This window comes from Scyliorhinus torazame, chromosome 2, assembly GCF_047496885.1.
Source record: "Scyliorhinus torazame isolate Kashiwa2021f chromosome 2, sScyTor2.1, whole genome shotgun sequence".
In the NCBI taxonomy this organism is placed as follows: domain Eukaryota; kingdom Metazoa; phylum Chordata; class Chondrichthyes; order Carcharhiniformes; family Scyliorhinidae; genus Scyliorhinus; species Scyliorhinus torazame.
This window is the reverse complement of record NC_092708.1, coordinates 133,140,346-133,155,490: the sequence shown is the minus strand read 5'-3', so window position 1 is coordinate 133,155,490 and position 15,145 is coordinate 133,140,346. Positions and strand designations below refer to the sequence as shown.

Genomic DNA, 15,145 nt, shown 5'->3' with positions numbered 1-15,145 from the left:
CCACCATACCTGTGCTCCTCATTATTTTATAGACCACTATAAGATCTTCTAAGTCTTGTATGCTCCAGGAAAAAGTCCCAGTTTATCCAGCCTCTCCTTATAACTCAGACCATCAAGTGCTGAGTTATAAGGAGCATTATAAGAGCATCCTCGTAAATATCTTCTGCGCTCTTTCTAGTTTAACAATATCCTTCCTATAATAGGGTGACCAGAACCGAACACAGTATTCCATGTGTGGTCTTACCAATGTCTTGCATAACTTCAACAAGATGTACCAACTCCTGTATTCAATATTCTGACCAATAAAACCTAGCATGCTGAATGCCTTCTTTATCACCCTGTCCACCTGCGACCCCACCTTCAAGGGTCTATGAACCTGTACCCCAAGATCTCTTTGTTCTACAACTCTCCCCAACTCCCTACCATTAACCGAGTTAGTCCTGCCCTGATTTGATCTACCAAAACGCATCATCTCACATTTATCCAAATTAAACTCCATCTGCCATTCATCGGTCCACTGGCCCAATTGGTCAAGATCCTGTTGCAATCTTATATAACCTTCTTCACTGTCCACTATGCCACCAATCTTGGTGTCATCTGCAAACTTACTAACCATGCCTCCTACATTCTCATCCAAATCATTAACATGTATAACAAATAACAGTGGACGATCCCTGAGGCACACCGCTTGTCACAGGCCTCCAGTTTCAAAAACAACCCTCCACAACCACTCTTTGGCTTTGGTCGCCAAACCAATTTTATATCCAATTGGCTACCTCACCCTGGATTCCGTGAGATTTAACCTTCGGTACCTTGTCAAAGGCCTTGCTAAAGTCCATGTAGACAACGTCGACTGCACTGCCCTCATCTACTTTCTTGGTTACCCCTTCAAAAAACTCAATCAAATCAATGTCTTTTCATTGAGTACATTCCTTGAATCCTTGATATTTTCTCCCAAAACATAATACCTCACAATTAGTAAGATGAAATTGCATCTGCTACCAATCTGTCCATCTCATTAACCTGTTTGAGTTTTCCTGAGATATTTTAACAATCCATTTTGTTGTTTGTCCTACTTTTGTGTTGTCAGTAAATTTCAACAGTAAGAAGCCTTACGACACCAGGTTAAATTCCAACAGGTTTGTTTCGAATCACTAGCTTTCAGAGCACTGCTCCTTCCTCAGGTGAATGAAGAGGTATGTTCCAGAAACATATATATAGACAAATTCAAAGATGCCAGACAATGCTTGGAATGCGACCATTAGCAGGTGATTAATGCTCGCATTCTAAGCATTGTCTGGCATCTTTGAATTTGTCTATTTATATATGTTTCTGGAAAATACCTCTTCATTCACCTGAGGAAGGAGCAGCGCTCCGAAAGCTAGTGATTCGAAACAAACCTGTTGGACTTTAACCTGGTGTTGTAAGACTTCTTACTGTGCTCACCCCAGTCCAACGCTGGAATCTCCACATCATCAGTAAATTTCAAGGTTGTGTTCACTGTAAATAAGTCCAAATTTTTCTCTCCTATACTGATCAGGTTTGACTGTATACTAACCCCAAGGTGATACCAGTTCTATGTTCCAATCCGAACAACAGTCATTTATTTACCTTACCATAAACTAGTGCCGTGGATTCTGACAAAAGACCATCTTCCTGAAATTTTAACTTTGTTTCTCTGTCCTTAGATACTGTTTGACCTGCTCAGTACTTCCAGCTTTTTCTGCTTTTATTACATTTTAATTGTCTCCCATGTGACAAATCTCCTCCTCAAGCATTTGCCTGATTTATTCTCTTCTGAGACACCTTATCAAAGATTTATCAAAGACTTATCTTATCAAAGACATACACTGGGACTGAGGCATTCCTTTTTGAGTTTTTAAACTGGTTGAAGGTCACAATTAGCAGTTTATATAAAACGGATCTTTAAGCGTTGCTTAGTGTTGGTGGTTAAATGGTGAAAGAAGTTGAGCAGTCATGAAAATTATGTCGAAGAAGTGGAAGAAACAGCCATTCTGGTTGTATAATGGGAAGAAAGTTATATTTGTTTTGGTTTGATTACTTGCCTTTTGGACAATAATGTTGAATGCAGATTAACATGTAGATTCTTATCATTGACATTCACTTCAAATTAATGCAGCATTTAGGTCCATAAGCTGATCTGTTTACAAACCAAGATTTCTCTGAATAAATGTTGAATCAAATAACCCTGACGTGACCACACTAATTTCCTACTACCCTATCTCTAATTTAGTACAATGACTATGGTACTGGACCAAGAGGTTGAGAGTTAAAATCCTACCATTCCAAACTGTGAAATTGAATTAAATAAATTATATAACTTGTAAGGAGTTCCTAAAAAAGCCACCAATCCAACTGGTTCTCGAATACAGCAAGTAGGAGAGCTTATAAAAAGACAGGAGCCTACTTTTCAAAGTGAGGATATCATTCTTCAGACTACCACCATTTAGAACAATTTACAGCACAGGACCCGGCACTTCGGCCCTCCAAGCATGTACTGTTCATGATACCACCCCTGGCCAAAACCCTCAGCACTTCCTAGTGCCGTATCCCTCTAAGCTCGTCCTATCCACGTAATTGTCAAGATGCCTTTTGAACGCCGTTAATGTATCTGCTTCCACAACCTCCCATGGCAGCGCGTTCCAGGCACTCACAACTATCTATGTAAAAAAAACCTGCCCCTCTCAGTTTTGCCCCATGGACTTTAAACCTATGCCCTCTAGTGACTGACCCCTCCACCCTGGGAAAGAGTACCTGCCCATCCACTCTATCCATGCCTCTCATAATCTTGTAGACCTCATCAGGTCGCCCTTCAATCTCCATCGTTCTAATGAAAACAATCCGAGTCTACTCAGCCTCTCCACATAGCTAACACCCTCCAGACCAGGCAACATCGTGGTAAACCTCCTCTGCATCCTCTCCAAAGCCTCCACATCCTTCCGGTAGTGTGGCGACCAGAATTGTGCGCAATAGTCTTAAGTGCGGCCTTACCAAGGTTCTGTACAATTGTAGCATGACTTGACAGTTTTTATAATCTGCCCCATCCAATGAAGGTATGCATTCCGTATGCTTTCTTGACTACCTTGTCTACTTGTGTTGCCACTTTCAAAGATCTCTGGACCTGCATGTCCCGATCTCTCTTGACTTTCTATATTCCTAAGAGTTTTGCCATTTACGGTATATTTCCCCTCTATGCTAACCGACCAAAATGAATTACCTCACATTTGTATGGATTAAACTCCATATGCCATTTCTCTGCCCAAATCTCTAACCTATCTATATCCTGCTGTGTCCTCTGACAATCCTCAACACTATCTGCGACTCCACCAACCTTGGTGTCATCCGCGAACTTACTAAACAGACCAGCTACATTTTCCTTCAAATCGTTTATGTATATTACAAACAACAGAAGCCCAGCACAGATTGCTGTGGAAAACCACAGGTTGCAGAAGGAACCAAATTTAAAACCGGTCTCGAAACATGAACTTGGAAATGAAGCGGAGCTGTGGGCCTTCGGCAGCAGCAGAATTATATACCACCTGCATCTCATAGTCTGTCGGATCTCTTGATTTCTCCAGTTCTATCAAGTCAGGAAGCACAGCCTGGTTCACTGGGGAGTCTGGAAAGGCATGCAACATGTACAGTTAGTTATAACTTACAATAAGGCACCAACCTAGTGAAGCTGCAATACAAAGGTCGGTTAGTATCTTGGGAGTTGGTATCTTATTACTCCTTATTTTGATACAGATGAGAAATTACATGTATGGAAGGGCTGAATCGTTTACAGGCTGTCATTCCCCACATCATAGAATAATTTCGCATAGAATTTACAATGCAAAAAGAGGCCATTTGGCCTATCGAGTCTGCACCGGCCCTTGGAAAGAACACAAAGAGAAAATGCTGGGAAATCTGAGGTCTGGCAGCATCTGTAGGGAGAGAAAAGAGCTAACATTTCGAGTCCACATGACCCTTGGAAAGAACACCCTACTTAAGCCCACGCTTCCAACCTATCCCCGTAAACCAGTAACCCTTCATAAACCTTTGGACACTAAAGGGCAATTTAGCATGGCAAATCCACCTAACCTGCACATCTTTGGATTGTGGGAGGAAACCGGAGCACCCGGAGGAAACCCACGCAGACACGGGGAGAACATGCAGACTAAGCACAGACAGTGACCCAGCTGGGAATCGAGCCTGGCACTGTGAAGCAACCGTGCTAACCAATGTGCTACCGTGCTGCATGAGCTGACCTGCAGGATAATTAATGGCACTGCTTGAAGAGTACATCCAAAGTAATTTGTAATAAATAAAATATCCCATACTTGCTCATCAAGGAATAAAATGCTTTTAAATGTTAAATATATCTTCAAAGAATGTTGTTTATTTGGAAAAGGTGTTCTGATTTTGGTTGTTCTGGTCACATAGAATCATAGAATCTATGGCAGGGAGACATGCCCTTCGGCCCAAACTGGTCCATGCCAACCAAAAAGCCTATCTAAGCTAACCCCATTTGCTTACATTTGGCCCATATCCCTCGAAACCTTTCCTGTCCATGTATCTGTCCAAATGTCTTTTAAATGTTGTCCATGTCCCTTCCTCAACCGGCAGCTCATTCCACATACGTACCACCCTCTGTGTAAAAAAAAAAAAAAAAAAAAAAAAGTTGTTCCTCAGGTTCCCCTCATAACTTAAAACTATGCCCTCTAGTTCTCGATTCCCCAACCCTTCATAAAAAGACTGAGTGCATTCACCCTATCCATGCCTCTCATGATCTTATACAACTCTATAAGATCACCCCTCAGTCTCCCATGTTAAGGAATGGGTTAAGAAACATTCCAATTAGATGCCTCATTGATCCAATAATTGGCACTGATGTGTAAAGAGGCTACAGGTGGCCTTGGGAGCATGTGATGTGATGATAGAATTTGGTGCTGAATGTGTTCAAAGAAAAATAAAGGTGTTTGGGAAAAGGAGCAGAACTCTTGACTCTTTACTCAACAGCAAGCTGAGTCTAACATCCCACACTCAAAAGAAAAAAATCCCTATAACTCAGTCCCTTGATTACTGGCAACATCCTTGTAAATCTCTTTTGCACTCTCTCCAGTTTAATAGCATCTTTTCTGTAGCATGGCGACCAAAACAGAACACAATACTCCAGGTGCGGCCTCACCAACATCCTGCACAATTGCAACATAGCTTCCCAACTTCTATACTCAATGCCCTGACCAATGAAGCCCAGCATTCCAGCATAGCATGGTAGCATAGTGGTTAGCACTATGGCTTCATAGCGTCAGGGTCCCAGGTTCGACGCCCGGCTTGGATCACTGTCTGTGCGGAATCTGCACGTTCTCCCCGCGTCTGCATGGGTTTCCTCCGGGGGCTCCAGTTTCCTCCCACCAGTCCCGAAAGACGTGCTATTATGTAATTTGGACATTCTGAATTCTCCCTCTGTGTACCCGAACAGGCGGCAGAATGTGGCGACTAGGGGCTTTTCACAGTAATTTCATTGCAGTGTTAATGTAAGCCTACTTGTGACAATAAATATTATTATTATTATGCCAAAAGCCTTCTTCACTGCCCTATCTACCTGTGACTCCACCTTGAGAGAACCGTGCACCTGAACTCCAAGATCCCCCTGTTTCAAGATATTCCTTAAGGTCCTACCATTCATCCTGAAAGTCCTACCTTGATTTGACTTTCTAAAATGCAACACCTCACCCTTATCTGTATTGAACTCCATTTGCCATTTCTTGGCCCACTTCCCCAGCTCATAGAATCATAGAGTTTACAGTGCAGAAGGAGGCCATTCGACCCATCGAGTCTTCACCGGCCCTGAGCAAGAGCACCACTTAAGTCCACAGCTCCAACCTGTCCCCGTAACCTCACCTAACCTTTTTGGACACTAAGGGCAATTTATCATGGCCATTCCACCTAACCTGCACACCTTTGGACTGTGGGAGGAAACCAGAGCACCCTGAGGAAACCCACGCAGACACGGGAAGAATGTGCAGACTCCGCACAGACAGTGACCCAAGTCGGGAATCGGAGCTGTGAAGCAACTGTGCTAACCACTGTGCTACGTGCTGATCAAGATCCTGCTGCAATTTTTGATAACCTTCCTCACTGTCTATAATACCACCTATTTTAACGTCATCTGCAAACTTACTGATCATGCCTTGTACATTCTCATCCAAATTGTTAATTATAGATAACAAACAGCAATGACAGTTTCTTTTTCAAGACTGTGTTATAATTTCATAACTGGAAAATCTGATCTTTTTGGTGCACATATTAATGTTACTTCTTTGTGGGTTGGTAAACAATTGCTGCCATTGTCTTATAGCAACCACAATTGAAATAGCTTCCCTGAGAGACAGGCAGTGTGCTTCATGTTGTGTTTAAACTTTCAACAGGAGCAGTGCATGATGAATCTCCCATGTTGTTTTGTTCCCTCCCTTTTCCACTTTGCAGAAATGCGCTGCTTTCATACTGCATTTCCACCAAATGGCCCGCTTCAATTGCAAACTTATTTAAGAGCAATCATGGGTTAAGACTGGCATGCTGAGTCTCCAGGACACAGCATTGCTGCCCTATTATACAGTATCACCAGACCATTCACTACAATTTAATTTTTAAATTGAACAATAAATGGTTTCATAGATTATCATAGAATTTACCATGCAGAAGGAGGCCATTCGGCCCATCGAGTCTGCACGGCTCTTGGAAAGAGCACCCTACCCAAGGTCAACACCTCCACCCTATCCCCATAACCCAGTAACCCCACCCAACACTAAGGGAAACTTTGGACACTAAGGGCAATTTTATTATGGCCAATCCACCTAACCCGCACATCTTTGGACTGTGGGAGGAAACGGGCGCACCCGGAGGAAACCCACGCATTGCAAAATAGTTCATGCTTAAACTATGAAAATATATACGTCCTATCTGGCTGTACAACAGTTGTTTTTTTGTGTTTTATTTCACATTTGAGGGGTTTTCAAGAATATTGTCCTGATGAAGATTTGCCATTCAATTCATTTACTAAAATAAACTTCTCACTTTAGGTTGTGAATTGGCTGGAAGGACCTGGATCAGAACAACTGAGGACTCAGTGGGGAATCGGGGATTCCATTCGAGCTTCACAGGCCTTGCAACAAAAACATGAGGAAATAGAAAGCCAACACAGTGTAAGGGAGTTTTTGCATGGTTTACAACATAAGTATATTTAACATATCTGATAATAGGTTTAAGAATGCCAAAGAGTTCAAGCGCCAGTTTGTTTTCTGAGGATTTATAACTATTATATCTGTTTGTAGGCGAGTGAGATAAATTTGGGAAGGTAATACGTATTTAAAACACATTTCTGTGATAACATATCACACTAAAATAATATGCAAGATGTGCTCCTTTCTACAAGATACAATTTTGCTGTTAAATAAAGTTGGAACAAGTTAAATTATCTAATTGGCATTCTACTGAAAAGTACAAATTATGTATGTTAATCTTGTGTCTTATAAAGTAATTTTAAACTTGTATATTGTAATTTTTGTTACCATTGGCCCATTCCCACTCAACCTGCCAGAACACTATGATACTGACAAATGTTGATGCATTGAGCATCTAATGAGGTCCATAAAATGTCTCATAAAAGTCAAAAAGCTTGATTGCAGTGCAATATTACAATAACTTCTTAATTTTCAGCCAGTGGGAAATTGAACGAGTGCTGGACTTTGCTTCCCATGTCATGTTGCATCACTTTAGACTGGTATTGTTCTTCAAAATATAAATGTGGAAACAGGTTAAGGCAGTCATTTTCAAAGTGGGTGTCGTGACCTCCGGGCAGGTGTCGGGAGGGTCATGGACCCATCCATCGCGGCGTTCCCGATCACTGGGATTAATACCCAACGGCTGCAGCTGCAGGCTTTTAAAAATGCCGGTTGCAACCAGCTTTAAAAATGACGGTCGCGACCGACTTTCAGAATGCGGGCGTGCTGCGCATGCGTGCCCGCTAATTAGTGTGCATGCCCGGAGCCCAGCTAGAAACAGCGACTCTCCCAGCTTGCTGACCCAGGAAAATACTTTTTTAAAAATTTGATGCAATCTTCCTGCCTGAATCGACAGCAGAGAGCGGGTCACACACCCCGAACACTGACGTCACGTGCTCTGGGCGCGATTACGATTCCTCCATTAAAATGGATAATTTTGTAATAAGGAAGAGAGGGCCAGAGACACAAACAGGCCAGGATCTCTCAGCTAAACCTGCTGGAGAGAGTGGCTCAGGAGAATCCATAGCAGGACAAAGCAGTGGTGGTGTTAGCTCCAGGGCCTCTGGTGAACAGCCCTTCTTTAAGAAGAAGCTGAAATCAGGCACAAAGCAGTACAAAGGGGATTTTTAAAGGTATGGCTTTATTGATTGTGCCATTGCCAATCAGGATGCAAAGCCCATGTGTGTCATATGCAGGGAAGTACTGGCAAATGAAAGTTTAACACCCTCAAAACCTCAAAGGCATTTGAAGACTAAGCATGGCGAATTCGAGGACAAGCCTTGATTTTTTTCGAAGGATGCAACGAGAACTTAAGTCGTCAGCTGAAGTCTTTAGCAGAAATGTTACATTGAACGACAAAGTACAATTAGCCTCTTGCATGGTAGCTAACCATGTAGCTAAAGAGAAAATGCAATAGGATGAAAGTACAGATGTTTCAGATTGTGCAACCTTGCTAGTTTACATTAGGTATGTTTGGCACAATGAATTTGTTGAGGATTTGCTGTGCTACCTGACATTACCAACCCAAGCGATTGCCGCAGTGATTTTTGAAGCATTGAATAGTTACGTGGTTGGTAGGTGCGGGCTCGACTGGGTTCGTTGCAGAGGAAGCACAAGCAATGGAGCAGCCAACATGACTGGGAAAAAACAGCGGAATTATAATAAAGAATAAGGAGGATGCTGGTCAGGACGTTGTTTGGAATCCTTTTATTCACCGTGACGCACTGGCATCAAAAGGAATTCCATCCAATCTTGAAGTGGTGTTGAAAGGAATTGTGAAAGTTGTGAATTTCATTAGACGCAGCACACTCAATACCAGATTTTTTGAGACTCTGTCTTCCGATATGGGGGCCGAGCACACACATTTATTTTTACACACACAAGTATGTTGGCTGTCAAGCTAGTCAGAGTTTACGAACTGAGGTATCAAATTCAGGCTTTCCTCCTCGAGAAATTGTCCCCTCTGACTGATTTGTTTGCTGATGAAACTTAGATGCTACACATGTCATACCTTGCAGACACCTTTTTAATTCTAAATTAACTGAACCTCAAATTGCAAGGGAAGGATGATGATTGCTTTCGGGACTGTGAAGAAATTAAAGCTTTCCAAAAGTCATTGAAAGTTTGGCAATAGCGAGTGCAAAGCCAAAATTACTACATGTTCCCCACACTGCTAGGACACATCGAAGAAAACAGCATTAGTAAGGAAACTAAATGGACTGGCAAGCCTCATTCAGTCGCATATGGCTGCGCTGATCAACAGTTTTTGTCGCTACTTTCCAGAGGAGAAGAGGTGGGTGAAAATTCCCTTTGAGTTTGAGACCCCAGAATCAGTTATTAACTTGCAGCCGACTCCAAACGAAGAAACTGAAATTCTGCGCCTCAGCTATGACAGCACATTAAGAACACGGTACAAGTCAATGAGGCTGTTAGCATTCTGGAGTAGCGTCTCCGAGGAGTATCCAGAGTTGAGTAAAACAAGCATTTTGTTGCTTTTTCCCTTCACAATGACTTACATGTGCGAGGTTAGATTTTCTGTCCTCACAAAGATGGAGACAGCCCAAAAGAACCGGCTGAATCCTCTACCCAATATGCATTTAGCCCTCTCCTCCTGTGAACCTGATTGGATTGAGATCGTGAGGACCACGCTGGCTCATCTCTCGCATTAAAGGTACGAGAAAATGGTGGGTCACTAAGGTCGGCCGGCTTTGGTCCCGAAGGATAGCTGAGTGGCAAAAATGGGTCCATGGCAAAAAAGTTTGAAAAACACTGAATTAAGGGACTGGTTTACAGTGTATGACAAGTTGGAGAATAGAAGGTGGTTTGGAGTCTAACAGGTACATTTAAATGTTTAACTCCATAAAATAATGAGCTAAGACTCTGGAATAAGATTTGTAAAAGTCTTCCCACAAGTGTATAAAGTGTAAGAGTGCCTCCAGATCTGGGAGCAAAACTCATGGGTCATCACTAACTTACATAGAACATGAACTGACCATTTTATGCAGTTGAATGGAACTTGCTCTTTTTCAATTCAAAGCTTCCAAGAAATTTCTAACGTTTTAACTTACATTGTGCTTTACAACAATTATACTAGTACTTGAACATCAGTCGTGTTGCATAAGGAGGTTAAGATCTTCAGGGACAATGAGGGATAATTGAACCAAGGCATGTAAATATAACTTAGTCCCCTTTTTAAAGTTGTATGCTATTTTGTTATTTTTATATACTTTGAGTTTATATTATTTGTAATAGTTAAATATCAAAACTTACGGAGAATCTCTCGTCTGCAAAATACAAAACCTGAAACATAATGTCCTGCCAAGCATGCTGCTTCAGCTTGAGTCCGCTGCTAAAAGGCACATTCCGATTATGGGTCCATGGACCAAAAATAAGAAAAGAAAAGAAAATGGGAACAAAGGAAATAAACAGGAAGGACTCTTAGTGAACTGGACATATCAGGGCAATTTTCCACATTAGCAGATTAGTACCAGTGTTGTAGCTGTACTGGAACAGCTTGGTGAGGATCACGGCTAGTACTGGAGCATACGTCTATTTCAACTGCTGCAATGTTGTCAGGTACCATTGTGTTGCAGTATCCAGTGCCCTAGCTGTTTCTTGGTATCAAATGGTGTGAATCGAATTGGCCAAAAACTGGCATCTATGATGCTAGGGACCTTAGGAGGAGATCAAGATGGATCACCTTGTGGCTGAAGATGTTTGAAAATGCTCAGCGTTGTTTTTTACACTAATCTTCTGGGCTTCTCTATCATTGAGGGTAGGGATAGAAACATGGAAAATAGGAGCAGAAGGAGGCCATTTGGCCCTTCGACCTTCTCCGCCATTCATTATGATCATGGCTGATCATCCAACTCTAATCCCGCTTTCCCCCCATATCCTTTGATCCCCTTTGCCCTAAGTGCTATACCTAACTGCTTCTTGAAAACATGCAATGTTTTGGCCTCAACTACTTCCTGTGGTAACAAATTCCACAGGCCGACCACACTCTGGGTGAAGATATTTCTTCTCATCTCTGTCCTAAATGGTCTATCCCCTATCCTCAGTCTGTGACCTCTGGTTCTGGACACATCCACCATCAGGAACATCCTTCCTGCATCTATCCTATCTAGTCCTCCAAGAATTTTAGAAGTTTTTGTGAGAACCCTATCATTCTTTTGAACTCCAGTGAATGCAATCCGAACCGATTCAACTCATACTGCCGTCCTGCCATCCCAGGAATCAATCTGGTAAATCTTCGCAGCACTCCCTCTAGAGCAAGAACATCCTTCCTCGGATAAGAAGACAATATTCCAGCTATGGCCTCACCAAGGCCCGGTATAATTGCAACAAACATCCCTGCTCCTATACTCGAATCCTCTCGCTATGAAGACCAACATACCATCTGCCTTCTTTACCACCTGCTGTACCTACATGCTTACATGGTGTACGAGGACACCCAGGTCTCGTTGGACATTCTCCTCTCCTGATTTATGGCCATTCAGATAATAGCCTGCCTTCTCGTTTTTGCTGCCGAAGTGGATAAGCTCCCGTTTCTCCAAATGATACTGCATCTGCCATTCACTGCACGGTGGCACAGTGGTTAGCACTGCTGCCTCACACCTCCAGGGACCTGGGTTCAATTTCAGCCTCGGGTGACTACCTGTGTGGAGTTTGCACTTTCTCCCAGTGTCTGTGTGGGTTTCCTCCGGGTGCTCCGGTTTCCTCCCATATTCCAAAGATGTGCAGATTCGGTGGATTGGCCATGCTAAATTCCCCTTAGTGTCCAAAAGGTTAGGTCAGGCTATGGGGATAGGGTGGAGGCATGGACTTAAGTAGGGTGCTCTTTCCAAGGTACGGTGCAGACTCGATGGGCCAAATAGCCTCCTTCTGCACTGTGAATTCTATGATTTGCCCACTCACTCAACGTGTCCAAATCACACTGAAGGATCTCTGCATCGTCCTCACAGCTCACCCTCCCACACAACTTAGTGTCATCTTCAAATTTGGAGATATTACACTTTGTTCCTTCACCTAAATCATTAATATATATTGTGAATAGCTGGGGTCCTAGCACCAATCCTTGTGGTACCCTACTAGTCACTGCCTGCCAGTTTGAAAAAGACCCGTTAATTCCTACACTTTGTTTCCTGTCTGCAACCAGTTTTCGAACCATCTCAATACACTATCCCTAATCCCATGCGCTTTAATTTTGCATAATAACTTTTTATGTGGGACTTTGGCAAAAGCCTTCTGCAAGTCCAAATATACCACATCCATTGGCTCCCCCTTGTCAACTCTACTAGTAACATCCTCGAAGAATTCCAGTAGATTTGCTGAGCATGATTTCCGCTTCACATATCCATGCTGACTCTGTCCGATCCTGCCGCTATTTTCGAAGTGCTCGGCTATAAAATCTTTGATAATGGATTCTAGAATTTTCCCCACTACTGACGTCAGGAATACTGGCCTATAATTCCCTGTTTTCACTCTACCTCCCTTTTTAAATAATGGAGCTACATTAGCTACCCTCCAATCTGCAGTAACTATTCCAGAACTTTATTGCTAATTATTCACTTGCATAAGAACTGAATCAAAACTTAGAAACAAAATATCAAAACAATACATAAAAGGGGCAAATACATGACAAAGAAAAGCATTAAACGTATAAGCATAAAGAAATCACTTCAAAATAAATGAATAGGATGATCAAGAATTCAGGAAGGCAGAAATTCAGAAACGAGACCTCGACCATGAGGTCATACTTTTAAGGGAATTCTTATCTATGAAAATAGTTTTCTCACGCCACCACTGGCCATAGACCTTGCTGTAAATAATTAGTTTATACCTTATTGTGAAATGCACTGAAAAACAATAGTTAATTCATGATATAAAACATTCACTGAAACAATGCCTAAATTTCCACAGTCAAGACACTAGAGTTCAATAGTTGATTTATTTTCTAAAACAATGACTGTATTCTCACAGTCAAGACATTTTTAATAATTTCACTCTTTAGCTATGCATTTAATTCGCACCTAAAACCGTGAATAAATCATATGTTATCCATGTGGGCGTCTCATTTAAGCTTTTATGAATGATGTTCGAAAAAATGTTATGTTTATCAATTCAAGATCCTGGAGTACAATTTATTCTCTTTGTTACATTCATTGTTTGGGGTAGTTGAACCATTTAAGTCTAATTCATAATTGTATTTGAAACCAAAGAGAAAATGCTGGAAAATCTCAGCAGACCTGGCAGCATCTGTAGGGAGAGAAAAGAGCTAACGTTTTGAGTCCAGATGACCCTTTGTCAAAGCATTGAGGGAATTGTTCTTTGACAAAGGGCCGTATGGACTCGAAACGTTAGCTCTTTTCTCTCCCTACAGATGCTGCCAGACCTGCTGAGATTTCCCAGCATTTTCTCTTTGGTTCCAGATTCCAGCATCCGCAGTAATTTGCTTTTCTTTTTTTCATAATTGTATTTGTTATGTTTCTATCGCAATGGTATTCGGGATTCTGAAAGACAGTTGTATCATGTTGATTTTACTTGTGTCACACCTGCTGTGCACCAGAATCAACTCCTGGCCATAAGTTTTATTTTTATGAAAGATTTTTATTTTATCTGACTTCATGGTCAGTGTGATTTTCATCACACTTTTGCCCCACACCCCTGAACATTGTTTCTATTAAAGTAATAATTTAATACCCTCTTGAATGTCTCAATTATACTTCCCTCAACCACACATCCAGACAGTGCATTCCAGACCCGACCCACTTGTATGAAAAAGGTTTTTCTTCTCACATCACGTTTGCTTCTTTTGCAAATCACATTAAATCACTGTCCTCTTGTTCTTGATCAATTTACAAATGGTAACAGTTTCTCCCTATCTACTCTGTCCTGCTCCATCATGACTTTAAATATCGCTATCAAATCTTCTCTTAGGCGCCTTCTCTCCAAGGAGATCTGTCCCAACCTCTCCGATCCATCCTCACAACTAAAGTTTCTAATCCCTGGAACCATTCTTGTAAACCTCTTCTGCACACTTTCCAGTGTGTTCATATCCTTCCTATAGTGTGGCGCCCAAAACTGTCCACTGGATTCTAGCAGAAGTCTAACTCGCTACTTGCATAAGTTCAGCATAACTTCCTTTCTCTTGTACTTTGTGCCCCAATTCATAAAGCCCAAAATACTGCATAACTTCCTTGCTCTTGTACTCTGTGCCCCTAATCATAAAGTCCAGAATACTATCTGCTTTATTAACTGCTCTCTCCACCTTCAATGATCTATGCAGATTTACACCCAGGCCCCTCTGCTCCTGCACCCCTTTAAGAATTTTATTCTTTAATTTATATTGTCAGTCCATGTTTTGCCTATCAAAATGCATCAGCTCACATTTATCCGCATTGAACTTCACCTGCTACCTATCTGCCCACTCCACCATCTTGTTTATGTCCTTTTGAAGTCCCACACTGTGCTCTTCACAGTTTACAATACTTTCAAGTTTTATATTGTCCGCAAACTTTGAACTTGTCCCCAACACACCAAAATCTAGAACATTGATATGTATCAGGAAAAGCAAGGGTCCCAATACTAACCCCTGGGAGCACCACGACAAACCTTCCTGCAGCCCTGTCCTCTATTATTCAGCCAATTTTCGATCCACGTTGCTACCATCCCTTTTATTCCATGTATTATAACTTTTCTCATGAGTCTGTTGTGTGGCACTGTATCGAATGCCTTCTGAAAGTCCACCATATCAGCAGCATTTCCTTCATCGACCCTTTCTGTTACCTCGTCAAAGCTACAGCAAGTTAGTTAAACACAATTTCTCCTTTAGAAATCCATGCTGGCTCTTCCTAATC

General features: G+C 41.9%; 1 protein-coding gene across 6 annotated transcripts in view; it reads left to right on the top strand.

Annotated features, from left to right (window-relative positions):
* Window positions 1-15,145, top strand: part of sestd1 (SEC14 and spectrin domains 1) — a 275,430-nt gene that overhangs the window by 190,830 nt on the left and 69,455 nt on the right. For all 6 annotated transcript variants that reach the window (XM_072477346.1, XM_072477354.1, XM_072477310.1 and 3 more), the window contains one exon: window positions 7,086-7,208. In XM_072477346.1, coding sequence (XP_072333447.1) covers window positions 7,086-7,208 — 123 coding nt within the window. The remainder of the gene's footprint in view (window positions 1-7,085; window positions 7,209-15,145) is intronic.